The sequence below is a fragment of the Perca fluviatilis genome, chromosome 3 (genome assembly GCF_010015445.1).
Source record: "Perca fluviatilis chromosome 3, GENO_Pfluv_1.0, whole genome shotgun sequence".
Classification (NCBI taxonomy): Eukaryota; Metazoa; Chordata; class Actinopteri; order Perciformes; family Percidae; genus Perca; species Perca fluviatilis.
Genome location: NC_053114.1, coordinates 15845635 through 15872577, shown reverse-complemented (window position 1 = coordinate 15872577; position 26943 = coordinate 15845635). Strand labels below are relative to the sequence as shown.

The following is a 26943-nucleotide window of genomic DNA, read 5'->3' as shown; positions in this document are numbered from 1 at the left end:
TGGCAGGCAATATATGGAATAGGAAACTGTCATGTAAATATATAATATATATAGATTTTTTTTCTTACTTTACTTTTAAAGTACATTTTACTGATTATGCTCGCATATTTTTTTTACCTAATTAAGTAACGTTTTAAATGCGGGGTACTGAATACTTCCTCCGCCAATGATAACTGGCCCTTATTTTAAAATCATAGACAGTATGAGTAAAATCAGTCGACATTCATAAATCCAACCAGCTACTCTGATGTATCCATGGCAACCGCTTCTAGCGTTGATCATCCCAAGATGGCGGACGAGGAGAAAGCCACGGCGGTGAGTGCAAAACCAAAGATAGTTAGTTATCGTTTTCTTGGGTAAACGCAAACGCTTCGCTGTTTTAAGCGACCGTGTGACACTCACTGAGTGAAACGTAACGTTATGTTTTTGAGTATTGCCTTTGCAATAACGCTCGTTATTTGAATGTTAGCTAGCTAGCTGCCTGGCTAACCGATTCTTAGTCGGAGCTAAATTGATTAACCTGAACGGCAACGTTAACTTGCCTCGCGTTCCGTCTTTAGCTAGCTTTTAATCTCGCTCATCCAAGGGCAAGCTAGCTACAACCTGAGAGCTAACAGCTAATACAGCTGCAGTAAGGTTACAAGAACAGCAATGCGTAGGTAACCTTACAGTGCAAATATAGCTACATTGTTGACCATCTTTAGCTCACGCGTTATACTGTAACTTAGGTTGGGTAAAATAACTGAGGCTGACTTTACCACAAATACTCGTTGTGTTATGGCTATACCGTCTAGCGTTTAGGATGTGATGACATAAAAGATCATATTAATACTCAAAACGTCAGTGGCGAAGCAATCCACAAGTGAGTCAAAAATAGAGGGAAAAATTATATGAAGCAAAACACTGGGATTGAGCATGCGTGCATCTAACGTTACCTGCACACACGGAAGCTGCATGTAATGTCAACTAGCTAGCTAGTTAATGGTTCTGTTAATGTAATAACCAGTGGTGGAATAAGTACATTTACTTAAATACAATTTTGACATACTTGTACTTTACTTGAGTATTTTCATTCTGTTATTTTCTACTTTTAATTTTCTACATTTCAGAGGGAAATGTACTTTTTACTCCACTGCATTTATTTGAAACTAAGTCAGTTGTTAGGCTACTTTTTACATTAAAAAAACACACCGTACTTATATGAAATGATGCAGTATTATACTACTACTACTTACTAACTACTAACGAAATGTGCTCCACATTGGCCAACTACAACATAAATACTTTTCTGTGTATTTATTAGTGATAAAAACTATAATCTATTAGTATGCAACTGTAATTAAAATTCTGCTCAACATATGGCAGTACATTCACAGGTTCATAACATCTAATTAAGAAAGTCATTTATTTTTCTATTCTGTACAATTGAATATGAACACACCTTTTCAGGTCACTTTGACCTGTATTTTCACACAGCAAGAACACATAAAGACGCAATACAAAAAAACGTTTTGTTTGGGTGGAGAAAATCTATTTTGGTGGGGCGACCATAAATATTGTTCACGGGAAACACTGATAGATGACGTCCAGTGTATTTTTTTTCCAATGTAATGTATGGATCATATGCTGTTACTTGTTTGTTTTTGTTGTATTTTATATATTTCAGCTCCCAGTTACTACCGAAGCCAAGAAACGTCGGGCACCTAAAGGTACTTCAAGACATTTGACACTTGCAAGTCATCTTGCAAAATGATTTTCAAACAACACAACTTTTCCGACACCCATTGTTTTGATTTCTGACCATGTGTCTGTAACTGGTAAAGGGTAATAATGGAATGAGTTTGGAACCAATCATCCTGCAGAGGTCACCCTCACCCTTCTATCCACTGTCCCTAAAATGAAGAAGCTGTTTAATACAGTATGCTGCTAAGCCAGCCATGTTCCAGATATTTCTCTGTGTGGAAAATGTTTGTTGTTCGTATATTATACAAGGATATTTTGTCATCGTAATTATGGCTTAATGTCCCGTTAAGCTGTTGCTCATGATTAAGCTTTTTTGTTTTGTTTTACAATGTTTTTAATTATCAGCGGCACTGCTGAGAATGCAAGTCCTATGGGAGCATGTTATGGTATCGTTTTGTATGGTATTGTATTTCCATGCAGTGATCTTTTACATAGCATGCAAGCCCTTACTGTATCAAAACCCTAAGTGCATTAATGTAAGGTAAGATGACTGAGTGAGTAATAAAAACAGAAAGTAAAGATTGGATTTTAATTGGTTAATGTAATGGAAGTGTACTATATAAGTGAAGTGCTAGAAGCTCCATAACTAAGTCAAAAACACTAAAAGTTTTAATTCTGCTTATGACTATAATACTATATTATAAAAATGAAATATATAAAGCTGTCAAAACATATGCCAAACATGCACATCTAAGGACAGAGGGTGTCGTATGCTGTGCAGATTGTAAAGCCCCTTGAGGCAAATTTGTGATTTGTGATATTGGGCTTTATAAATCAAATTGCTAATAATGAAAGGAAAAAAGCCAATCTATCTCAGTTTAATTGTCTCCATAAGCTACAGATTTCATACACTTCTCTAATTACCATCATGAAATGCAATCAGGGTTATATAATGCACAACAAATACATTATATTCTTTTATTACATTTTGTGCAATGCAGTTACTACATTGTTAGCAGGTAAGACTGAAGAGGTGTTGCAAAAATATGAGCACGCCCACTAGTAAGACCTAAAATCAGTTTCTTTTAAATCGCTAAATAAAACTGCCAATGGCATAAGGTAATTTCACCTGTTCCAGTACAGCATGTTCCAGTTTTGTAGAATCAAGTGTTAGTGAAGCAATCTATTTGTCTTTTCTCTCCTTCCGAAGAATTAGCATTGGCAGCTGAATATGAGACTAATTTACTTGACAAGACCACGGGTTTTTTGAAGTTTTTGTGGTGAAACTTCCCCAAAAAATTCATCATATTTTTCATTACATTCTCCCCATGTGTCTTTTGATCTCAGCATGCCTCTTCGCTTGCTCTTATCCCCTTTTAACAGATGGCTGAAGCACATGGAAGCCAAATCTGTCTTAGCATTAGCCAGATCAAATTTAACAATGCGAAAATTCCTCTGTTTGGGATGAAGTTTTTCACAGGACTATATTTAGGAGACCTCATGCTGTGCTCTTCTTCTTAGCTCCTTTCTACCCTTCTTTCATACCGTAGTTCCAGGAATACATGTCACACATGTATTCCACTGAATATCCCCGCTTTGTGTGTGTGGACACTGGAGTGCCACAGGGCCCCAGCTGAAACCCAGAGACAAGAATATTATTGCTGTCTCAGCAGGGAGAAAGCGGATTAGGGTGCTACAAATAGGGCCATTTCCGAATCTTGACGGGGCAAACGTGTGAAACCCATGCAGTTTCACCCTCAGCGATGAAGAGGATTCCTCTGAAGTTGTTGGAAGAGGCTCCAGCGGCAAATCAACAGAGCACTGCTTGAAGCGCCGACAGATAAAAACAGAAGGGCGCTTTAGTGTAATTCACACCGTATTCCTACACAGGCAGTTCATTAATGATATCCCCCGATGTCAGTGGCAGACTCAAAGCCAAGCAATTCATTCCACATTGCCTTGAATCCTTTTTTTTTTTTTTGCCTCAGAGGAAGGTAGTTGGTAAAAGATAACAGGATTACCAGAATCAAACTCGCTCGAATTGGAATTACGTTCTCCTTGTGAAATGAAATCGTGTACTCCACTGGGAAGAAGACTTGGAGCATTGTGGTTGGGTTCTTCAGGTTACCTAACTCTTTCTAAAGCTGGCTTTTGTATTGTGCCGCTCACTCCTCCAGCTTCCCTCTTTCAGTCTGTCTCTATACCCCCTCTGTTCTGTCACAAGCACCTGGCTTGCAAGATACATTGTTGCCCTGGCAACGGGCAGAATATCTCAACCTGCCAACACACTAAGAGAGAGACCGAAAAAAAAGCAGTGTTTATAACGGAAAAAACTTGCTTACGAGGTGACATTTACAGCGTGGCTGGTGAATTGATTATAGTTTAGCCTGGGGATTTTGGTTGAAGTGTTAACATCTATGTTACTGTCAGATCAAAGACTCGCAAGTGACTGCAGAGGGAGGGAGCTTTCAAGATTATGTGTTTAATTTATACGGTCTTTTTTTAATTTGGCAGTTGAAAATAGTCAAAATAGACATAACTCTTAATAGTCTGAGCCGTCTGTTTGTAAATAAAATGATTTGCAGTGTGTTTGGTGAATTGACTTAAATGTAGCCTGTGGATTTAGGTCGAAGTGTTACATCTCTGTTAACTGTCAGATCAGCAACTAACTAATGACTGCAAAAGGAGGGAGCCAACAGGATTAATCATTCATATATCAACTAAATAAGACATTATCGAAACAGTAATGAGCTTAAAAGCTTCCCCGATTTTTCTTCTCATTTTGTTATATTCTTATTTCCAGCTCCAGAGCTTCCCATTGTGGAGAGGAGAAACTGGCTAATCCACCAGCACTATATCCGTAAAGACTATGATACATGTAAGGTAAAGTACTTTTCTATGGTTTAGTCTGTTATTGACCCATGTCTGTGTTCGGTGTTGGTCTGATTGACCTTTTAAAATAATAATGAGGATAATGAATGCCTGGCATGTACAGGGTTCTGTACTTTATTATGGGCTAATTCACTGCATTGACCTGTGTATTCTGTGTGAAACCGGTAGGTACTTAGCAAAGTCTCTGAGTAGAAACCTGTACTTATAAGATATATTACTGGAATCCTCCTTCTCACTTTCTCCCAGTGACAGAAACACTCCTCACTCTCAGGGCCTTATTTTAATTGCGCCAGCGCAGCGACGAGCCATAGTTGTAGGTTTTTGGGCAGGCAGACTGTGTGGCCGTCGCTAAGCACACCTGCTATTTTGGTCCATGTATGTGCAGCAGCACAAAGTGTAAAGAGCTGGGTGAGGTTGAATATACAGTAGATGAGAGGGTGTGGTGATTAGTAAATTCGCTCTCAGCCAGTCACATCACTGGTCTCATCGCTGTGAAACAGCTGAGCACAATCACTACAATAGCTCAGCAAATGGGAAATCATACTGTTGTACACAGCACCACAAATCTCCAGCCAGAGGCAGTTGGTGTGTTGGCTCTTTTTTTTTTTTTTAAACAAGTCAATTAGTAAAAGCATGATAGAGACTAATAATAAAAAATGTGGTGAAGTAGTTTATATGATTGCATCAATTCGACACTATTTCAATTTGAATTCTACTGTATTTTAATGTTGCAAATTGTTACATCAGATCTTAAAATGTGACAGAACAGCGTTTGCTTATTACCACAACATTTTCCTTTTTAAAGTTGGAAAGGAGGCTGTGATGCACAGGATTAATGAGCCTCGGTAATCCAATGCCACAGTATTTAATTATACTGGACCTGTCTGATGCTTGTGGAGGTGTATGGGGTTACTTTGTAGCAGCTTTGTGTCATTTGCACGTTATTTAATGACGGTAAACGTGGTGGACAGTCGTGTAATGGCACCTCTGGCGAGGCACTTTTCAGATGCCGCAAATGTATCAACATATCTGTCCTGCTGCCCTCAGATGGCTGCAGAGATTAAAATACCTGAAGGAGGTTTACATACCATATCAAGCAACTGCATGTAGACAACAGATACTGTAATAATCACTCATAATAACTTATAGATAAATGCAGACTGATTTACTAGCATTCCTGCTTTCACCACATTGATGCCGATTTAAACACATCTACTCGCTGTTTAATGTTGAATTAAAATATAATATTTACATTTACATTTGTGCCTCTCCTCCCCCCTGTGCACCATGCACTGGGCACCACAATACCAAACAGCCGGGCAAAGCAAATTTCAAGGCCAGGAAAATACCAAGCTGTCATTGCAAAATATACTGATGCAAATGTACAAAGTTATTCTGGTTTGGGATTTGCAAGTTTAGAAACTGAATCACATTGGGATTGGTTTTCAGCAGGGCCAGAAACATTTGTTGTTTCAAGCATAGTAGCAATTGTTTTAGCAGCATCGCTACTCACGCAATAACGTCCACCTCAGTTGTAGAAATTGTCTTCCGTTCTGTGTCCATGTAGGCGATCATCAAAGAACAACTGCAGGAGACTAATGGGATGTGTGAATATGCCATATATGTTCAAGGTGAGCTGTATTTTTAATAGTAGCTCTTCCCTCTCACAAATGAAACATGTACGATGTTAATTAAGAGCTGCATCCAACAAAGGCTCTTTGGTTGTCAACGGCGAAGCTCCCCAGTACATTATTTAGTTCCCCAAAATCAGGTCTTTGGACCCCACGCTGTGCCTTTGATTTTTAATGTGTTTTTTTTTACTTCCTCATGTAGATGAATATGCTCTCTTTTTGTGTCTTAATTTCTTGCCACAGCACTTATCATGCGTCTTGAGGGCAAGATCCAACAGTCCCTGGAGCTGTTTCAGAGCTGTGCCATCCTTAATCCCAGCAGCGCTGACAATCTCAAGCAAGTGGCCAGATCGCTGTGAGTCTACTGCCCTCAAGCCCGGGGTGCATCAACACCCCTTCATTAGCTAAAAACACTGACATAGGAGAGAAACATACATCGACACCAGCCCAACTGCTATCCACTTATGGCCAGAACATTTTTTAATACTATAGGGAAAAGTTAATCCACCCCCAGTGACTATTCTTCATTGTTACAGCATTCATTGTAAGTATAGCTATTCAGCATGCAGTAAGATTGATACATTTCTTATATGGATTGTTGTTGTTTTTTTCTGTAGGTTTCTCCTGGGAAAACATAAAGCAGCTATTGAATTCTATAATGAAGCTGCAAGGCTCAACGAGAAAGACTGGGTAAAGGAAAAGAAACACTTTAGTACTCTGTTTCTGCTTTGTCTTTAAAGGAACACGCCGACTTATTGGGACTTTAGCTCATTCACCGTATCCCCCAGAGTTAGATAAGTCCATACCCTTCTCATCTCCGTGCGTGTCGTAACTCTGTCTGACGCACCCACCGCTAGCCTAGCTTAGCACAGATCCTGGAGGTAACCGGCTCCATCTATTCTACTGCTCCCAATAAGTGGCAAAATAACGCCAACATTTTCCTATTTACATGTTGTGATTTGTATAGTCACAGCATGTACAAATAACAAGGTCACATGAGACACAGCCATCTTCTAACAGTATACATACTGGGAACTATATTCTCAGAAAGGCGAAGCTCTGCTACTTGGGCGGAGTGATTTGCTCGCAGCACCTGAGAAGCCCCATGGTGAGAAGCAGAGAGTAACAACGGTGCTTTTCAGGTGTTGCACTAACCACTCGGAAGGGTATGTATGGACTTATCTAACTCTGGGGGATACGGTGAATAAGCTAAAGTCCCAATAAGTCGGCGTGTTCCTTTAAACTTTGTGTGTTTATTAGGCCTGGTGTCGTTCACTCTAAATACACAGCATGAAGTTCCCTCACATTGCCCCCATCATTTAGAACAGAGATCTTCAACAGGGGGTCCTCAGAGTCACTGCAGGGGGGGCCGCCAAATTATTGTTTAATACTTTTTTGAATGTGTTTTCCCAAAACATTAAAATAGGCCTGAAAATGTACAATAACATGAATACAACACATTATTAGAAAATATAAATCAGCCTATTCATAAAAAACAACAACAACAGTGAACGCTTACTGGCCACTATAGCCATCCACAGATATAGCTAAGCTTAAGGATTTACTGTGCCTTCCACATGTTTGACGTAAAGACATGATATATGAATATGTAAATAGCTTTGTATTGTAGGGCACCGTAAACAGGTATGTATAAAGGCTTTAGGCCGCCTTACACGTTAGGCCCAGTTTATTATGCAACTTAATTTTATACAATACAGTATATGTAGTAGGGGGTCCCTGTTCGTCTCTCAGGTTAGGGGTCCTTGGCCTAAAAAAACGTTGAAGACCCCTGATTTAGAATGTTAAAATGCCCAGACTGGGAAAAAACATGGTTGCACCTCCAAACTGATCCAGGGATGTTTCACTATGAATTCCTTAAACATTGTATTAAACTGGCCAGGCAGGACCACTAACCTCTCACACTAGTATGTTTTGGAAACAGTCCCCTCTAATAATACTTTGAGTAATACAGAATTTGTATTCCACAGCGCTGTTGCCTTAAATAACTTATATTTATTTTTTTACTTTTTATTTATTTGGAAATTTTAATTCGCTCAACTCTTTTTCAAGATTTTCAAGATTTGTCTTGTGTATAGTGAAATGTTCAGCTCTGTTCAATTAAGCATGCACCAACGCCCCATGTATCATTTTCTAATTTACTCACCCCAGGAGATCAGTCATAATCTGGGGTTGTGCTATTTCTTCATCAAAGACTTCAAAAATGTGAGTATGCAGATTTTTACCGACACCGTAAAGGACAAATTGTTCCCAATCCCAGGCGATTTGATCATTTTGATTTTCTGTCTCTGTCAGGCTGAAGAGCATCTAAACATAGCTCTCCAGATAAATAAACACGACAAGACTTTCATGATGCTTGGAAAAGTTCATTTGCTGGCCGGAGATACCGACGCGGCCATCGAAGTGTATAAGAGGGCAGTGGAGTAAGTAAACTTCAAATGTGGACAATGTTAAAAAAGCACTGAGAAGACATTTAAAATAATCATCATAGGTATATGGCATTAAGGACTGCCACTATGGTTCTGTATCTGTTTTTAAATATTCTAGACATACATATATAGCAATGTAAGTGTTACATTTCAGGAATTGTTTACCTAGACAAAGTTGTTTTTTATCCAACCGAGAAACTTTACACAGCCTCAGCATGACAGTTTTCTTCATAACATTGTCTAGAGACACTAAAACAGATAAGAGCCATAAAACACGTTGTTTAATAAGAAGTTGGTTAATTCCAAGGGAGTTCCCTCTTTATTTATATGTTTTCAAGTCTTTGGAGCTCATTTCAATATGTGGGCCTCCTTCAATCTTACACAAAGCTCCAGTTTTGACACAGTTTTAACCCCAGGCCCTTTTCAGTTCAGTATAAATTCTGTTCGTTTCCACTGCTATTCACATGTTGAATATTTAAACATTAGGCTGTGGCATAAATAAGGAAATGACATCAGTGTCTATAATAGAGCTCATTATGACTATCTCCTGTTGGGGATAAATGAATTAATCAAGTGCCCCGATACTGCAGTTGCTTTTAATAAGACGTACCACTGTGAATCTTTTTTTAAATGCAGATCTGTCTCTTCCCTACCATTTTACTTTTTTTTTCTCTTCTTCTTCAAACCATATCATCCCCCACAGGTCATAATTAATACTCCACAATTATGCTGAATCAAACCCTGATTGAATCAGCAGATTCCCTGAATATCAACTATGTTTGCTTTTGAATAAGTGCAGGCATTAAATGTAATTACAGGCATCGATAAAGTGACATTTTTTATTCTACTTGTCTCCTTTTCAATTCAGATTCTCTCCAGAGAATACTGAACTCCTGACTACTCTTGGCCTGCTGTTTTTACAGGTAGGAAGGAATATTTTGTTTTAAAAAAATCAGAAAATCTTTTCAGTCTAATTATGTGTAAAAACAAGCACTACAAGAGTGGCATTTACTGTAGATGTCAGAAACATTTAAAAAGGAGAAGATGTATAATTATTTTTTTTTCATGTTTTTGCCAGCTTGGGAAATACCAAAAAGCATTTGAGCACCTTGGAAATGCCCTCACTTTTGACCCCAACAACTATAAGGTACGTGGGTATTTGACCACACATTATGCTTTGGTATAAACATAGTTTGGTACTGAGTTACCTGAGGATAAAAAAAAGGTCATTCTCTATCACATAGTACGGTCCATCTTTCATTATGTGCAATTTCAAAGGGTACTTCTTTCTCTACTATCTCTTTAATCACTGTTTTTATTCCCAGGCCATCCTGGCTGCAGGCAGCATGATGCAGACCCACGGTGACTTTGATGTGGCCATGAACAAGTACCGAGTGGCAGCATGTGCTGTGCCCGAGAGCCCTCCTCTCTGGAACAACATCGGCATGTGTTTCTTTGGAAAAAAGAAATATGTAGCTGTAAGTAAATACTGTTAATTGGTTCATTGTCCAGCATTTAAATCAGTGTATTACTCCAAACAAGAAACAGTCTAAAATGTTATCTCTTTTTTTTATTTCATTATTATTATTTTGTGTCTATAGGACATTCCCCATTAGTTTCACATTTTGAAAGTAAATACCATCAGTGATGGAGAGTAGTTCAGCATATTTACTGTTTTACCCCTCTACATTTCAGAGAGAAATATTGTACTTTTTTTGCACTACATTTATTTGACAGCTACAGTTGCTATTCAGATTAAGTTTTACATGAAAAAAACATATGATAAGCTTATAAAATACATTACATTGTTATATATTAAAAACAACATTTTTGGCTTGTGACGTCTTCGCTCATGTTTTGTTATTGTTTCTTCTTTCCTCTCACATTAACCATCTAGATACTCCTCAAATGTATCTTGTGACCCTTTACCACTGGGCTTAACTACCTAACTGTAGATAAAATACTAAAGAACTAGCTGCACATAATCCTCATAAATCGACCAGAGTTTAAAATGCCAACACAAAGGAAGCCCAAGGCAACAGATAACCGGCCTAAATGAGTGAAATCCGGCAGATTTTCTGTCGGCAACGGAGCAATCCCGGAAGTGGAACGTCAAGGATGTAGACTATTTTTACACCAACCACAGACTGGGCCTTGAATCTTTTTGTGATAGTAACATAGCATACATAGCTCAGGCATTTTACACTGCATTGTTGTTAATTGGCTTTTAATGTATTCTTGCTAAAAAATCTATGTCTGCTATGCTGGAAACGGCTTGCATTCAGTTCAGTTGCTCACATCAACTAACAGACCACTTACCCTTAAAATTACTGTATTTATTTTTCCCGATTTGGGAGCCAACAAGATGAGATCATATTAATAAATGTATACATTGCTACTCCATAAGTTCCTGAACTATTATAAATCCACCGTTGTACAGAATCTATAATTTCGTAGGTTCTTCTTGCATCATATTTTATTAAAGTGCTCATATTATGCTTTTTGGCTTTTTCCCTTTCCTTTATTGTTATATATCTTTTTTGTGCACGTTATACGTTATGCCGTTTACAAAGTAAAAAAAAAAGCCCAAAGTCCACCCCAAAGGGACTTACCATCTCCAACAGAAAACACTGTTCACAAACTGCTCCAAACAGCTCTGTTGTAGTCCAGCCTTTACTTCTGTGACGAACGTGCGTCACTTTGTAACACAAAAGTTATAGTTATAGAGTTATAATGCTCTCCTAGCTGCTAGCATGGCACACCCTAATACTCTGCTTCTGACTGGCTAGTAGTCCTTACCTAGCTACTGCGCATGTGCGACTCCCAACAAAGATAGAATAGAAGTGTGATGCCTCACCTAGTAGCTTAAACAGAGAGCTCAACACACAGGGTGAAAAGAGGAGCTGCAGCAATGTGCAGTACAACAAAAAATATGGTGTTTTTTGAAGATTAAAACATGTAAACCTATTCTGATATAACCTCTAAATACAATTATGAACCTGAAAATGAGCATAATATGAGCACTTTAAGATACAATATATATAGATTTGTTTTTTGTTAACAGTTCTGTCAGCTGTTTGACTTCTTTCTCCCAACTTCATCCCTCCCACAGGCCATCAGCTGCCTGAAACGGGCCCACTACATGTCTCCCTTTGACTGGAAAGTGTTGTACAATCTGGGTCTGGTACACCTGACCATGCAGCAGTATGCCTCTGCCTTCCACTTCCTCAGCGCAGCCATCAACCTGAAACCACGTATGGGGGAACTCTACATGTTGCTGGCAGGTACTGTGCTGAGTCAGAGAGACGGAGAAATAATTTATAATCATGATTGTGTCTTTAAAGAGTAAATTGAGGATTTCTGGCAAAAAAAAATAATATTGGCAACAATTACTGGGAATTTAGCAGATTACTGTACTGCATTTATTTAATAATTTACCAAAGGAAATATACTATACCCTTTTATACAACAAACTGAACATGCTGAATTTGCCTTGCTGAACAGTCATCTGCTCCTGCGTTTCACAGTATTTCAGTTCAAGTTTAAGCCTGTCTCATACTCATTCTTAACAGTGGCTCTGACCAACTTGGAGGATGTAGAGAATGCCACCAGAGCGTATGAACAAGCTGTGACAATTGACGAGTGAGTCTGTCTTACGCCTTCTACCTTAAATGTACGATGCGTCTGAATTTGAGTCTGTAGTTTTTATCCTTTTTAATATTTATTTTTCCTCCTTGGTGATCAATTATCTACAGTTCCAACCCTCTGGTCAACCTGAACTTTGCCATCTTCCTCTATAATCATGGCGATAAGAAGGCAACTCTGGATCAGTATCAGGAGATGGAGAGGAAAGTCAACCTACTTCGCGACAGCGGTAGCAACGTTGAATTTGATCCCGAGGTACTTGAGATCCTGTTGATTTTTCAAAGTCAGCTGTAGAAGCCATTTCTTACAGGATTTGTAATTGTTTGCCTACTTGTCACTAACAGCTAATGGACATGGCTCAAAAGATGGGAGCTGCCCTGCAGGTGACAGAGGGTCTGGTGTGGACTAAACCGGTCAAGGACTCCAAATCAAAACCAAACTCCACAGCAGCCACCAAAGCCCCCGGTGCTCCCCTTGGTACTAACCAAGCTCTGGGCCAAGCCATGTCTTCTGCTGCGAGCTACAATAAGAACCTCCAACTACAAACAGGTAAAAGTGACCGCTGTGGGCTGTAGAAAGCGTCAGTTAATATTCTGTCACCTCGGTGTAGCTTCTGGTTGGACGTTTCGATATGTGAAAGAGCCACTCTTGTTGAGCGTCAGAGTCGAAGTAAAGCTTGAAATGAGGTCCAGCTTTGAGACAGGAGACCACACTTTGTTTGTTCTGAACACAAACTAAAAATGGGGTGAGCACATACAAAATATTTTTCATTAGAAAAGTCCAGTGTTACACTCTCAGTGCAGGTGATGACATATTTCACAACCTCCACCTCTCTCTCTCTCTCTCTCTCTCTCTCTCTCTCTCTCTCTCTCTCTCTCTCTCTCCATTAAACCAAAGCCCAATTTTTCATTTTAAATGGAAACTTAAAAATATCTCTTCCCTGTGAGCTTCTTGCCTGCACTACTGTAGCAGATTGGATATATGCGCTAATGCAAAATGGAATATGGGGGGGGGGAAAGAAGCTAACCTCTAGTCTGTATATATTCTTGGCAACAAAAGAAAGACAGCCGTGTGGAAACGCACAGTTAAGATAATAAATTCAAGTCAAGAAATGATTGTCGCAGCTTACAGCTCTCAAATGTAAGTGGACTCTGGAGTGCTTTTCTTCCACGAGAGCCTGTGTTTTCTCTCACTTTTTGTTTTAGCTGTTAACAATAACATCAGAACAATGTGTCCATGTTCAGTGACATTTTACATATAATCACACAGCTCTGACAATCTATCTGCTTTCTAACACTCAACACTATAAATCTAGTTAATGTAATTTTAAAGTGGAGGGTTGTATACTGTTTCTAATGATGTACGTATCTTTATTGCTGTTCTGTAACAGCTAGTCTGTAAATAAATTTTGCTGTAGGTTAGAATTCATGTATAGCAGGCAGGGACCTACTGTATCTTGGTGGTTATTAAGATTAACAAATTACCCCTGAAACTTTGTTTGGGTTTGTGAAGATATCGGTCACAAAGTGCATTGTGGAGGTATTTGTATACATGAAAACAATATAAATCTTTCAAAAGGTAAGCATTCAGAAGCCTCCCCTATAGTGTTGGGCAATGAGAACCGATTCCTACTTGGAATCGTTTCAAAAATTACGATTCCAGTGGAATCGTTTCTTTATTGGAATCGTTTGGAGGATTTGGTTTCAAATCTGATCATAGGTTCCAAATTTAACATGCGCAAGTTTTGGTTTCCGTAGCGTCCAGGTGCTTGTTGTGTTGCAGCCTTCGAGCACAGTAAGCGGCGCTCTAGTGTGGCTTTATTTTACGTTGAAAAGCCCCGTCAAACTGCAACCCACCACTGAATCAAAAATAAAACTTTCCTCTTATTTGTGAAATAAGCACGTGACCCGTCTCAACTCCACCCCTCAAAGAATTGGAATCGAGAATCGATAAGAACCGGAATCAAAAGGAAGAATCGGAATTAGAATCAGAATCGTTAAAATCCAAACGATGCCCAACCCATGTCAGAGGTTGCATGCCTCTGGAGCAACTAGGGGTTAAGTATCTTGCTCAGGGAGACATTGGTTGATGTATCGCAGTGGGAATCGAACCTAGAACCCCCACATGTGTCATATCCACTCCGCGCCATCACCACCCCAGCATCAGTAACCAGAATCAGGTTCTATTCTGCTGGATTTGATATAGAAATGTCTGTGGAAGTCGTGGGGAAAGCAATACCACAAGCTAATCACGTTTAAAGTTCCTGAATCATGCTGCAGATATTAATGTTAATGGATCGACTCTTACGCTTTTGTTATTTTCAGGAGTTTTCAAAGGCCCCTCCATGCCCCTTGAGCCAGAACCTGATGTGGAGAATGCCCCCAGCCCGCCCACTGACCCTCCAGGCTCCCCAGAACCGGTTGAGTCAGAAAACCCCAAACCCAGAACCTCCAAGAGGAAATCTAAGGTGGAGGAATGAATTAGTTTTGATAGTTAAAATCTTATGTGACATCTTTGTTATAAGGTCACTCTCATGTTATGGAGGCAAATTAAGGTTCTCAAACATCAGCTAAGCTATTTGTGGTTTTCTAGCTTATTGTAGTTAGACATGAAGCCTTGAGTTGTAGGCTTCTCGTTTAGTTACATGCTGCACAAACATTTTATGTGCTGCTCAAAAATTAGTTTTTCACTAAAAAGGGCAACGGCAATGTTCACTTTTGTCATGCCATTTATTTCAGGAATATTAAACGTCACTGCATCACTTATCACTTTTTAAACCAAAATTTATTGTAAAGCCGTGTAGATGTGGCAGCTTTGGTGCACATCAAAACCCATTCCAATGGATGTTGCAGTTTAAGAACGTCTCTATTTGACAAAAAAGTAATATGGGCATTTGTGCAGTTACAAGTGTTAATATTTGGATGAGCTCAGCAATAAGGTTAAATAAGAATTGTCCTTGTATTGACATTTCCAGGGAAGGTGTCAGCCCTAAAATATAAACGTGAAGGAATTGCTGCGACAATCACTGCTAAAATCTGAGGACAGAAAAGGATGTTTATGAATAGTTACAGGATATTGCTCGTTTGTACGATAGGGCTCTTTTTGAGGGTTAGGTGTAAATAGTGATACAGGCTTTTATATGTGGATAAATGTTATGTTTATAGAGAGTAATGTATTTAATATTAAATAAGAGACTTTAAAGAAAATAGCCGTCTCGCTGTTTTTATAAAGTCCAGTTTGTCCGTTATTCTGTGCTGTGTTTTTCTAATGTTACGGTCATTTAGTTCAGCAGACACCACCAACAGGGGACAGTATTGTTTAAGAGCTTTCAAAGTCAATGGATTATCTAACACACAATGCATGTTCTGAACAATAACTTACACATGAACACATTAATCCGTCCACCTAAACCGATGTTGAAACTGTCAACATCTTGGACGAGGGCTTCCAATGGAGTAGATGCTTCTAAAATGTAATCTAGTTATGTATTGATATTGTTTGTGTGTGGCGTCCCATATGTGTGGATTGTAGAAATGAGGTACTCATTAAACCCAATATTCTTTCAGTCCTGGTAATCATCCATTAATGGTTGTGGGGGAATGGAAGGAATAAAGTGTTCTGGTTTAAGATAGTACCTCGTACATTATCTGTACTGGAGGTCACATAAAAACTCAAATTATTAATGTGTATGAATTACAATAGGGATGGGGCAATTTGTACATATTAACCAAAATATTTATGAAAAATGTCCCCTGACAAAGTCTCAATACTACAATCTATTTTTGTTTTGTGTGTATTTGGCAGGCAAACCACTGTTGTTTTGGTTTAGTTAGTTTAGAGACTAAATGGGCAACTAAAAGAAAAAGACAAAATAAATGGCTTTTGCACATTTCAAAAAGTAAATCTTTATACACAAGCACTGTCCTCATTGTTAGAATTACCAATAGAGCCTCCAAATTATAGATGTAAAACAGCTCCAAATCGCCTCCCGACTCACCGTTGAGGTTTCCAAACTGAATTATGATCATTAACTGTAAGTTGTGTATTTTGGAATATAATTGAAATGATTATACGTCAAGTTAGTTCCAGAGATAAAATTGTTTTTGGCAGTTTTGTCTTAATTCCTGAGCTAATCAAAATGACAGATGCTTGATTGAGGAACTATTTAAGATAATAGTGAAACAAAAACTATTCACAATGCTATGTAATAGGCCTATGATGGCAAAAATAGTGTTGAAAGACTTGTGTTTGAGTTTTTCTACAAAGTTGACTGCAGTTTGGATATAATGGTGTTTAAAGCGTAATTCTCGCCAAAATGCAACCTAGGGTCTTTTTGTGAATGTACCCGAGTTAAACTTTCATTTAAAAGCATACTTAGGACGGAAACACCACTTTTAAGATTTACCGTATTCTCGTTTTTCGGTCAAATGGCCTTTTGAATGGGAGTGCTAGGGGCACTGCTACGATAGCCTCAAAATCACTATTTTTAAAACACTAAGAAGGCTCGACACAACATGAAACTTTGCTCCAAGCATCACCAGGGGCTCTACACATGAACTCCAGCATTGAGAACATTGTTTGTGTACACTAGGGATGGGCGATATGGCCTAAAATCCATATTGCGATATACATTGCAGCCTCTTGCGTTAACGATAAATATCACGATATATAAATTATAATAGAACCATTTCAGACCAGGTTACATAGACCCTAAGGAAAGCCAAACTGCTAAATGTATTTTTTTTTAAAGAGAAAGAAACATAGTATGTAGTTTTGAGAACATTTATTGTGCAAAACTGTAATTATACAACATAATGTTGCAGATAAATAAAATTCAAGTACACTAGTTGCAGAGACTTTAACAAAGAAAAAGCTTAAAGTATTGGGTTTCTTTCCTTCAGTGCTACACTTAGTTTATGTCCTTGGTTCTTAAATGCCACCTCAGATGCAGAGAACAGGAAAAACTGGTGTCTTTTTAGTTTAGGAACAGACACTGTACTGAAAATACTTCCATTATTAGGCAAAGATGCACAGATACTTTAAATAAAAACATATTTCAAACAAAGTTTCTTACCTGCAGCCTAATGTAACACATTTGAGCACACTTGTACGATGTTGGCCATGTTGACCAGGGCTACATCCTTGGGCTGCCTACAAGTGCAAACACACGCACGCGCACACAGAGACACACACACACACACATACAGCCGTATGTTCAGCGGGGAAGTACGACGTCTGCAAACATCGGCTGCCAAGATTCCAATCGTCCGTCATATAGAGAATGGTCAGGCTGAGAAAAGGCTCCATGGTACGACTCGACCACAGGTCCGTTGTAGCGGCTTAAATCCAAACCAAGTCCAAATAATGGATGTTGCACCGGTCTTTTTCACCAGCTCCTCTGTTTCACTTTCAGCCATGTTTACACAAGATGACGATGATGCATTGCAGCTCGTGGCTCTAACTTTCGCGGGTAGATTGCGTCATCAACATGCATTATCGCGATATTCGCAATATAATTAAAATCTCTATCGTAGGCCAATTTTGTATCGTTTATATTGCATATCGTTTCTATCGCCCATTACTAGTGTACACAGAGTTTACTCAAAAGAAAGGTTTTAACAACTCACTTTAGCAGTTGGTTTTTCCTGTCGACGCCATCTTGCCAGTCAAAAAGTGTCGATCTCTGAATGCAACGTAACGGAGGAGAGTAAAGATGGAAAGCTCCTATCGCTTAGTTCCATATAAATGCACGGCTAATTTGTTGTTTTGTCGTTAGTGTAAAACAATATTGACCTTGTAGTTGAAAAAGGAGCCCCATGTAAGAATGACATTTCCTCCTATGGAGTCCGTTCATCAGCCTTCGGACATCCACACTTTCTGACTGACAAGATGGCTGCGACCAGAAAAACCAACAGCTACAGTGAGTTGTTAAAACTTTTCTTTTTAGTAAACTCTGTGTACGCAAACATTGTTCTCAATGCTGGAGTTCATGTGTAGAGCCCCTGGTTAAGAAGTTTAAACAGACTCTTCCTGGGACGTTGGCTTCCGTCTGAAGGGCTTCATAGCCTGGCATGTTTGAAGAGCCTTAAGTATGTTTGACTAGAATAAAGTTTTATTTATTTATCCCTCACGGATCTCACAGATTCCTCTGGCGATTGGATGTGATGTGGATGTTTTTTCTTTTTTGAGGACAGAGCTTTGGTTGTGTTTGTTGACAGAAGGAGTTGTAGCTTCACTAAGATTGGTAGAAAGAGCTGCAGGACAGAACATTTCCATGTTGGATAAGAAGGAGAAATGCTGAGTTGTTGTTATGACAGTTGTTTCCCTTCCCAGTGGTGAGGGTAAATATTTATTTCGTTGTCTGGCACAGGACAGAGTGAATGCTGCTGCGGACCAAGTGTCTACTGCTTGTCAGTCTCTCCCTTGTACTGTAGCATGTGTTGTGGTTGTTTGTCACCGTAATAGTACGTCATGTGAGCGTAAAGAAATGCTTGTGCTGGAGGCCAACGCTCTGGTTTCAAAAAGCCTGCTTATTGTGTAGCCTCGTGAGACCGTCTCGAGAGCTCCAGTTTTCCACTCGCGGATCATTCTGGCATCTTGAGATAGAGAAAATTTGGAGCCGTTCGCCGAACGACCGACCAATCAGCGTTGGTTTTGAGGCGGGTTTAGGTGTGACGCAACAAGAAGCGACTGTTCAGTCTAAAGAACACGACAGCTTCCACGGGTGAGATGAGCGTAGCTATCGCGCAAGTTTTATCCGAATTAGAAAGTATTCCTTCATTGAAAGAAGAGCAAAACAAACGGCACTGGAGGCTTTTCTCGGAGGAAAAGATGTTTTTGCTCTTCTCCTGACTGGTTTCGGCAAGAGTTTGATCTGATTGGTTGATTTGGCCCGTCTATCACCAACATAGGTGGTGATAGACAGATGGTTTATCCAATCAGCTAACCAGTATTTTCGCCCCTTCCCAAAATTTCTCCAACGGAAAGTTCCCAGATGGATATGCCGAGCGATGCGAAGCAATCCATCTGGCGGAGTCAGGTTAGCTATTGTGTATTATTTGAGTTTGAATCTTTGATCTCTGATAACATGAGTCAGATGTATACGGTACACCTCTGGGTCATGAGTATGTTCTGTATGTGGCCGGGTTGGCTCAGTGGGTAGAGCAGGCGCACATATACTGAGAGGTTTATGCCTCGACGCAGAGGTCCGGGGTTCTAATCCGACCCGCATGTCTTCCACCTCTCTCTCCCCCTTTCTCACCTAGCTGTCCTGTCAAATAAAGGCAGAAAAGCCCAAAAAAGACTATGTTCTGTATAATGGAAGAGCTGATTAGACCCTCTACAAACTATTCTGCTTTAGTCATTGTATAGAAAGAGCCATCAAATATCATCTTGTTATACTATTATTGTATCAACTATTATATACTATTATTGTATCAAAACTCTGGTACCGTGACAACCTTACGGTGGTATATAACCGTGAAAAAACACATCATGAATGAAAGAAACAAATGTAAATTCAATATCTATTTTTCTTGCTGAATCATGTTTGAGGGTTTAGATATTACATTTACAGGATTTAGTTTATTCATTTTTTAATTTTTTTTATTCAACAATGTAAACCCAGTCAGCAGCATGTTACACCCCCCCCCCCCAACAATAATAAATAAATAAAATATACGCAAAACAATATCACCCCACCCTCCCCGGGACCCCATGTCTCTGCCATTAAAAGCCACACATCCCCATTCACCTGTCTAGCTCCATTGATGCGGGCTGCTATAAACTATGTCAAGAAAGGTCAGAAGCCACTGCTTGATGGTCAAAATGTGTGGGGGCTTCCAGCGCACTGCCACCATTTTCTTTGCAGCTGTAAGCCCAGCAAGGACTATCCTTTTCTGACATTTAGAAATCTGAAGTGAAGAAGTGTCATTCAGTAGCAGAACTGGTATTGTCGTGGGAACTGTCCCAGAAACGAATGTCGTCAGTTGTGAGGCAACATTTTCCCAGAACCGTGCAACAGGGGGACACTCCCAAAACATATGAAGAAATGTGCCCATGGTCTTTAACGAACACAATGCGCATGAAGCATCGCCAGTAATTTTCATTAGGCACCGCACAGCCTACGAGGGGTCCATTGAGTCCTATGTACAAAATGATGGTGGATTTGCTGCTGGTTGGGATTTCTAGAAGCCAGATTAACATTATTTCATACATTGGTCCAGTCAAAATCCAGCTCTAGCCCTGGGAAGTCCCTCCTCCATACTCTGTATTATTCTTTTTTTTTTTATATATGTTTCTCATGTTTAGATTCCGCTGAGTTGAGAGGTACAATATGCTGAGAGTATCACTTACGCTTTGTAAGAACACTGTTCAAAGTTGGCCCCTCCTCCCCGGCTCAGGGCCCGAGAGAGCGCAGCGGTGGTCGAGCGAGCTGGAGAGTGAAAGTAGAGAGGGAGCGCTGTACACAACCGTGAATCGGAGGAATAAAACGATCTTTTTGGATTGTTGCTTGGCATTTTTTTCTTTCTAATGCACAAATAAACACACCCACACCTTCGTGGGAATGTACCACATTGTGGGATTATGAAGAAATGCAGAGCTACATCCTGTCTGTTTCTCTGGGTCTCTGTCAGTTAGACTTTGAGACACCAGAGGGGGGGAAGCAGCGGTTTGAAATGAGAACGGGCTGCAGACCCTGCGCGCTTTTATTGCTCGATGGTGTTTTAAGCCCCCAACATCTCCTTCAAGGCAACGATATATTTTTTCTCCCGCTATGGCCACGCCAAGACATGCCCTTCAATAACATTCACACGCTACTATTGGCCAGGCATCCATGCCTACATGTGCAGGTCCTATCTCCTGACCAATCCCCTAACCCTAACCTTAACCACTCGAGGTGAAATGCCTAACCCCAACCAATCGAGCTGCTTCGTAGGGCGGGTCTTGGCGTGGCCATAGTGGGATTCGTAATTTTGCTTCCAGGCAGCGCTGCGACCATTGACTTCAAGGTACCTAACCCTAACCATTGCCTAATCCCAGTGAACCCCAGAGACGTTGGGGGCTTAAAACACCAATAAACGCTTTTATTGGCTCGGGGTTAGACACCCAGGGGCCCACTGCTCGCCGCGTGATAGAAACGTCATCACCATGCCCACTCGCTGGCTGTGAATTCGCCACACAACTGTTGTTGACGCCCACGAACGTCCCACACAAAGAGAAAATACAGGCAGAGGGCAGGGTCTCCGCAAAGATACAGACACACACAGGGTCATAAGTGATAATTGAAAGGGACTACTTTTTGTATTTTTTTTGTTGAGGAAAGCACTGCATGTTATACCTTTTTAATTTGATGCCATGCACCTATATATTTTACATACAGAATTGTATTTGAAGCAAAAAAATATTGTCCTAACCATTTAATGTAGATAGATGTAGATAATACTGCCATTGTTCTCTTTTGACAGGTTCACTTAGCTGCATTTTCGTATCCAAAACAACCATCTTCTTGGAGACAGTCAGTCAGATACTGATCACATCTTCTTCACATGGCACTGCTACGTTTAGTCATTGAGGATGACATCCAACCAGACCATCATTTGACCCTGAAGGTGCACACAGCACTGGTCATTGATCTGTCAGGGTTACCTTTCTTGTCTTTCTTGCTTTTTATTCGTTCATGATGAAGACTAGCATCTACATATGTTGCTACTGTCGCCAAAAGACTTGTTTTTTTTTCATTAGGTACTTATTAAACTGTGCATGCCTGAATTGCCTGTGGTCATAACTTTTACTGGCCTGTGATTTACTGCTCCTGCTGCAGTTATTTTTCAGGGCACCTGGGGAAGATTGTTTTTTCATTTTTCGTCTTTCTACAATTCAAATCGCCTGTGGAAGCGTCTCAGTACCTTACGTTTCATTTAAAGTTCTCTGGCTCCAGGAAACGGTAAGTAGTGCTATTTTTTCATTTATGGGTTTTTTATTTTGTATACAGTTGTAACTTAAGATAGGCCTAAATAAATACATTATTTTATATTATATTGTTGAATTCCCTTCTAGAGTTTTTTTTTTTTTTATATATATACAGTACAGGCCAAAAGTTTGGACACACCTTCTCATTCAATGTGTTTCTTTATTTTCATGACTATTTACATTGTAGATTCTCACTGAAGGCATCAAAACTATGAATGAACACATATGGAATTATGTACTTAACAAAAAAGTGTGAAATAACTGAAAACATGTCTTATATTTTAGATTCTTCAAAGTAGCCACCCTTTGCTTTTTTTGATAACTCTGCAAACCCTTGGTGTTCTCTCAATGAGCTTCATGAGGTAGTCACCTGAAATGGTTTTCACTTCACAGGTGTGCTTTGTCAGGGTTAATTAGTGGAATTTTTTACATTATTAATAAAAAAGCAAAGGGTGGCTACTTTGAAGAATCTAAAATATAAGACATGTTTTCAGTTATTTCACACTTTGTTGTTAAGTACATAATTCCATATGTGTTCATTCATAGTTTTGATGCCTTCAGTGAGAATCTACAATGTAAATAGTCATGAAAATAAAAAGGAAACTCATTGAATGAGAAGGTGTGTCCAAACTTTTGGCCTGTACTGTATAACTTTTATAAAGTTTTGGCAGGCTGTATTTTTGTTTTGTTCGTTCGCTGACAGAGGCCTTACTCAAACATTTTATTTCCTATGTCCACCGAGTCTTTCCTATTTTAATTATGGTGACATGCGGTGGTTTGATATTTGAGGATTCTGTCTGGATCTCAGATGAGCCCATTTTCCCATACTTTGCAGTTTTACTGCATATCCTTATAGCTTTTAACTTGTACATCACATAAAACTACTGTAATTCTGTCCGCACCGCTTCATGCAGTGTCTGCTCCTTGTCTGGCTCTTTTAAATAGTTCCCCAGATAATAATAAGGTCTCGAGTATCAAGCTAAGGGCTGACACTTCTCATCCTCCCGTCTTTCCTTTTTCTCTTCAGTTACCTCACCTACACATCTTTTATGTCCAGTTTCTTCTGAACTCACCACAGTCTCTCCTGCCTGACACACAAACCTTGTCCCAGTTCCATCTCACTTATTTATTGTACACAGTGTGTACTAATCTTTATAGTATACTGTTTTTCCTTCAGTTACTATACAAGAAATACACATACTTTAAAGGTCCCATGACATGGTGCTCTTTGGATGCTTTTATATAGACCTTTGTGGTCCCATAATACTGTATCTGAAGTCTCCTTTCCCGAAATTCAGCCTTGGTGCAGATTTACAGCCACTAGAGCCAGTCCCACAATGAGCTTTCCTTAGTATGTGCCATTTCTGTGTCTGTAGCTATTGAGGAGGAGAGAGGGGGGGGGTGTGGCCTTGACAAACTGCCACTTTGCTCGTTTGAAAGCCATGATGTCTCTCTCTCTCTCTCTCTTATGACCTCATAAGGAGCAAGATTCCAGATCGGCCCATCTGAGCTTTCATTTTCTCAAAGACAGAGCAGGATACCCAGGGCTCGGTTTACACCTATCGCCATTTCTAGCCAGTGGGGGACCATAGGCAGGCTGGGGGAACACATATTAATGTTAAAAAACCTCATAAAGTGAAATTTTCATGCCATGGGACCATTAATGTTTTATACAACCAGGTAATCACTCAATATGCTCTCTGGGCAAATACAATCAATCAACTTTAGAATGCCATTGCCAATTAAACTTGACATAGACACAAATAATTGTTTTTTTTCTCCAAAATCTGATAGTTATTTTTGGGTTTTCTGAGGTGTTATTGGAGCTGGCTCACCAACATCCTTGTTTAGATTTTTTTCCAGCTGTGAGCAGCTCTTTCATTTCATTTCATTTCGTTGCTTTGTGGGAGAATATTGTCTACAACAGTACACTCACAAATCTAGTGCTTTTTAGTATGAGTCCTGTCTATTTAGCCATGCTGGTTTCGGTCAGTCCACCACTTTGATTCAGACTGAAATATCCCAACAAACAAATTTTCATCTGCTGACCTTGGTGATTCCGTGACATCTTCCTCTAGCGCCACCATGAGGTTTACATTTGTTTTTTTTCAGTGAAATGTCTCAAGAATTATTGGAAATTTGCCCCTTTCGGGTTATCCTGCACGGCAGCTGGATTCTCACGAGATCACGCTACAATCGTGTGATCACATATCACACGATAATCCATACGTCATGCTTCAAGTAATGCTTTTTGTGTCTGAACTCCCAACTAACTGAACCAATCAGCGTCCGGTGAGGAGCTACTAGCAGCTACGGGCGTGGTTTAGGAGCGTGTGACAGCCGCGACTGTTCGTTCAAAACAACCAGGGGTGTCAGACTGGGAGTGGAAAGGGCCTGAGTGCTCAGGGCCCCTCATGTGAGGAGGACCCAAAAAGATGCTTGAATGAATAGCTGTGGATGTGGGGAGAGGCCCATAGAATATGTCTTTCTACAGGGCCCAGAACGTTATGCTACGCCCCTGAAAACAACAATGGTGGACGTGATAGACGGATGGTTCATCGAATCACCTGCCAGGTATTTTTTTTTAAAGTGCCTGCCCTTTCTAAACAGTTTCCAATGACGGCTTCTCAGATCATTCAGTTTATCTCTCAGGACCATGAGGTAAAATTTTCTTATGACCATCTACTGCAAAACTAATTACATTTCTGTCAATCTGTTGTCCTATCCATGCAAAAACAGTTAGTCAATACATTGCAATTTTAAGCTCTTGTGCCGTGCCACTTTTCATGTAATACCACCTGTATTAGGGCACAGGGCACTGCACAAGAGCCTGAAAATCGTGCCCAATGTTCAGCCAATTTCCAACACTATTTATTTCTGATAATCCCACTTACTGTGCAAATCTTTATATGTGGCTCTTGAAAAGCAAATCACAGTAATCATCTGTCACAAGGTCAGTCCTGCTTTTCCCCCATTCTACTCCTGTCACTCCTTTCAGCCACCTCCTCATTTCCGCAGCACCCTGCAGTGCCATTTTCCACCCATCCACCAGATGCCCTAAGACTTTTCCACTCATCCCAATCAACTGACCCTCTCATTTACCTGCTCACCTGTTTCCACTTTCTCTCATCAGCCCTGCAGTGTATTATCGGCGCATTTCATTTTCCCTGCCAGGTTGCCAGTGTTTCTACATGGCTTGTTTTCCAGCGACCTGAACCTGAATCCTAAACCCTGGAATCTGGAACCTGGAACCTGTACCTGCCTGTAAGCTTATCTCCACTTCTTCATTAAATCCCTGAACTCTCCCTGTCTGCGTCTTTGCACCCACTCGCCCAGTGGTAGAATGGTACTAAGTACATTTACTCAAGTACTGTACTCAAGTACAAATTTAAGGTACTTGTACTTTACTTGAGTTTTTTCTTTTCATGCCACATTCTACTTCGCTACATTTCAGAGAGAAATATTGTACTTTTTACTCCACTACATTCATCTGACAAGCTTTAGTTACTTACTAGTTACGTTACAAATTAAGATTTTTGCACACAAAACACATGTAGTTTATAAAATCTGGCGTTTTATTATAAATTAAACTACCCAACAATATAACGGCCTACAAGTCCAGCTGAAATTACAAGACCATTAAACACACAATTGTTTGGATCGTTTTCCCGTTTCTAAAATGTGAGGATTTTTCTGCATTGATTACTTTGACTTTAAAGTGCCCATATTATGAAAAAATCACTTTTTCTGGGATTTGGGGTGTTCTTTTGTGTCTCTGGTGCGAGTGCAATCAAAGATAGTACAGAAGAAGAAGATGAAAAGAGGTCTCACTCTGTAGCTAAAACAGAAACCAGGTGAAAAGAGGATCTGCAGCAGTGAGAGAGAGCTGTGCAGTACAACAAAAATATGGTGTTTTTTGAAAATGAAACCATGTAAACCTATTCTGGTACAACCTTAAAATACAGTTATGAACCTGAAAATGAGCATAATATGGGCGCTTTAAGTCCATTTTCCTGATGATACTTACATAATTTTACTTAAGTAGCATTTTCAATGCAGGACTTTTACTTGTAACAAAGTATTTTTACAGTGTGGCATTAGTACGTTTACTTAAAGTGATGGTTCGGAGTAATTTCACCCTAGGGTCCTTTGCACCATGATCTTGAGCCAAACACCCCCCCAGAAGCTTTTTTCACCTGGGTCGAACATTGGGAGCGTTAGCGTAGAGTAGCGTTATCAGCTGAATAGCTTAGCGCAGAGGCTAATGGATCCGGTGCTCTTAACATTACCCCACTAATAGTCCCGAAATGATACCAAACGTCTACAGTAGTACAAATAGGTTATGCTCTCATAAAACGATGGATTGTAAAGTTTGTAAGTACACCAGAAGTTTATGTAAATAACACTTGCCTGCTGGCTTCTGCTCTCTGCTGCTGCTGCTGCTGTTACTACCGGGCAGTAAGAGTGCTTAGGGACATCTACAAATTACAACACCGAAAAGAGATGCAACAAAAATATTTATTAATTTAATGATTAAATAAGGTAATGTCTCCAAACTTACCTCAATTATTACTTGTCTCCTGCTAGTTATACTACAGCACTTACTTTAAAAAATAAGTTAAATTAAAAAATATTTTTGTTGCATCTCTTTTCGGTGTTGTAATTTGTAGATG

The 26943-nt window shown here is 39.7% G+C and overlaps 1 protein-coding gene and 1 long non-coding RNA gene across 5 annotated transcripts in view; both read left to right on the top strand.

Annotated features, from left to right (window-relative positions):
• The first annotated feature begins 136 nt into the window (after window positions 1-136).
• bbs4 (Bardet-Biedl syndrome 4) lies at window positions 137-15863 on the top strand. Of its 2 annotated transcripts, XM_039795206.1 has the most exons (16): window positions 137-315; window positions 1667-1709; window positions 4487-4566; window positions 6143-6206; window positions 6450-6561; window positions 6824-6896; window positions 8376-8429; window positions 8520-8647; window positions 9522-9576; window positions 9732-9800; window positions 9979-10131; window positions 11766-11937; window positions 12226-12295; window positions 12409-12553; window positions 12643-12847; window positions 14623-15863. In XM_039795206.1, the coding sequence occupies exons 1-16, from the start codon at window positions 256-258 to the stop codon at window positions 14775-14777; spliced, it is 1638 nt and encodes a 545-aa protein (XP_039651140.1). In that variant the 5' UTR covers window positions 137-255; the 3' UTR covers window positions 14778-15863. The 2 variants fall into 2 exon arrangements, with proteins under 2 accessions (XP_039651140.1, XP_039651141.1); XM_039795207.1 differs by lacking the exon at window positions 137-315 and having other exon boundaries at window positions 4487-4561.
• An 8015-nt stretch (window positions 15864-23878) lies between these two features.
• Window positions 23879-26943, top strand: part of LOC120555431 — a 30090-nt gene continuing 27025 nt past the window's right edge. For all 3 annotated transcript variants that reach the window (XR_005638713.1, XR_005638712.1, XR_005638714.1), the window contains exon 1: window positions 23879-25534. This is a non-coding gene — a long non-coding RNA (uncharacterized LOC120555431). The remainder of the gene's footprint in view (window positions 25535-26943) is intronic.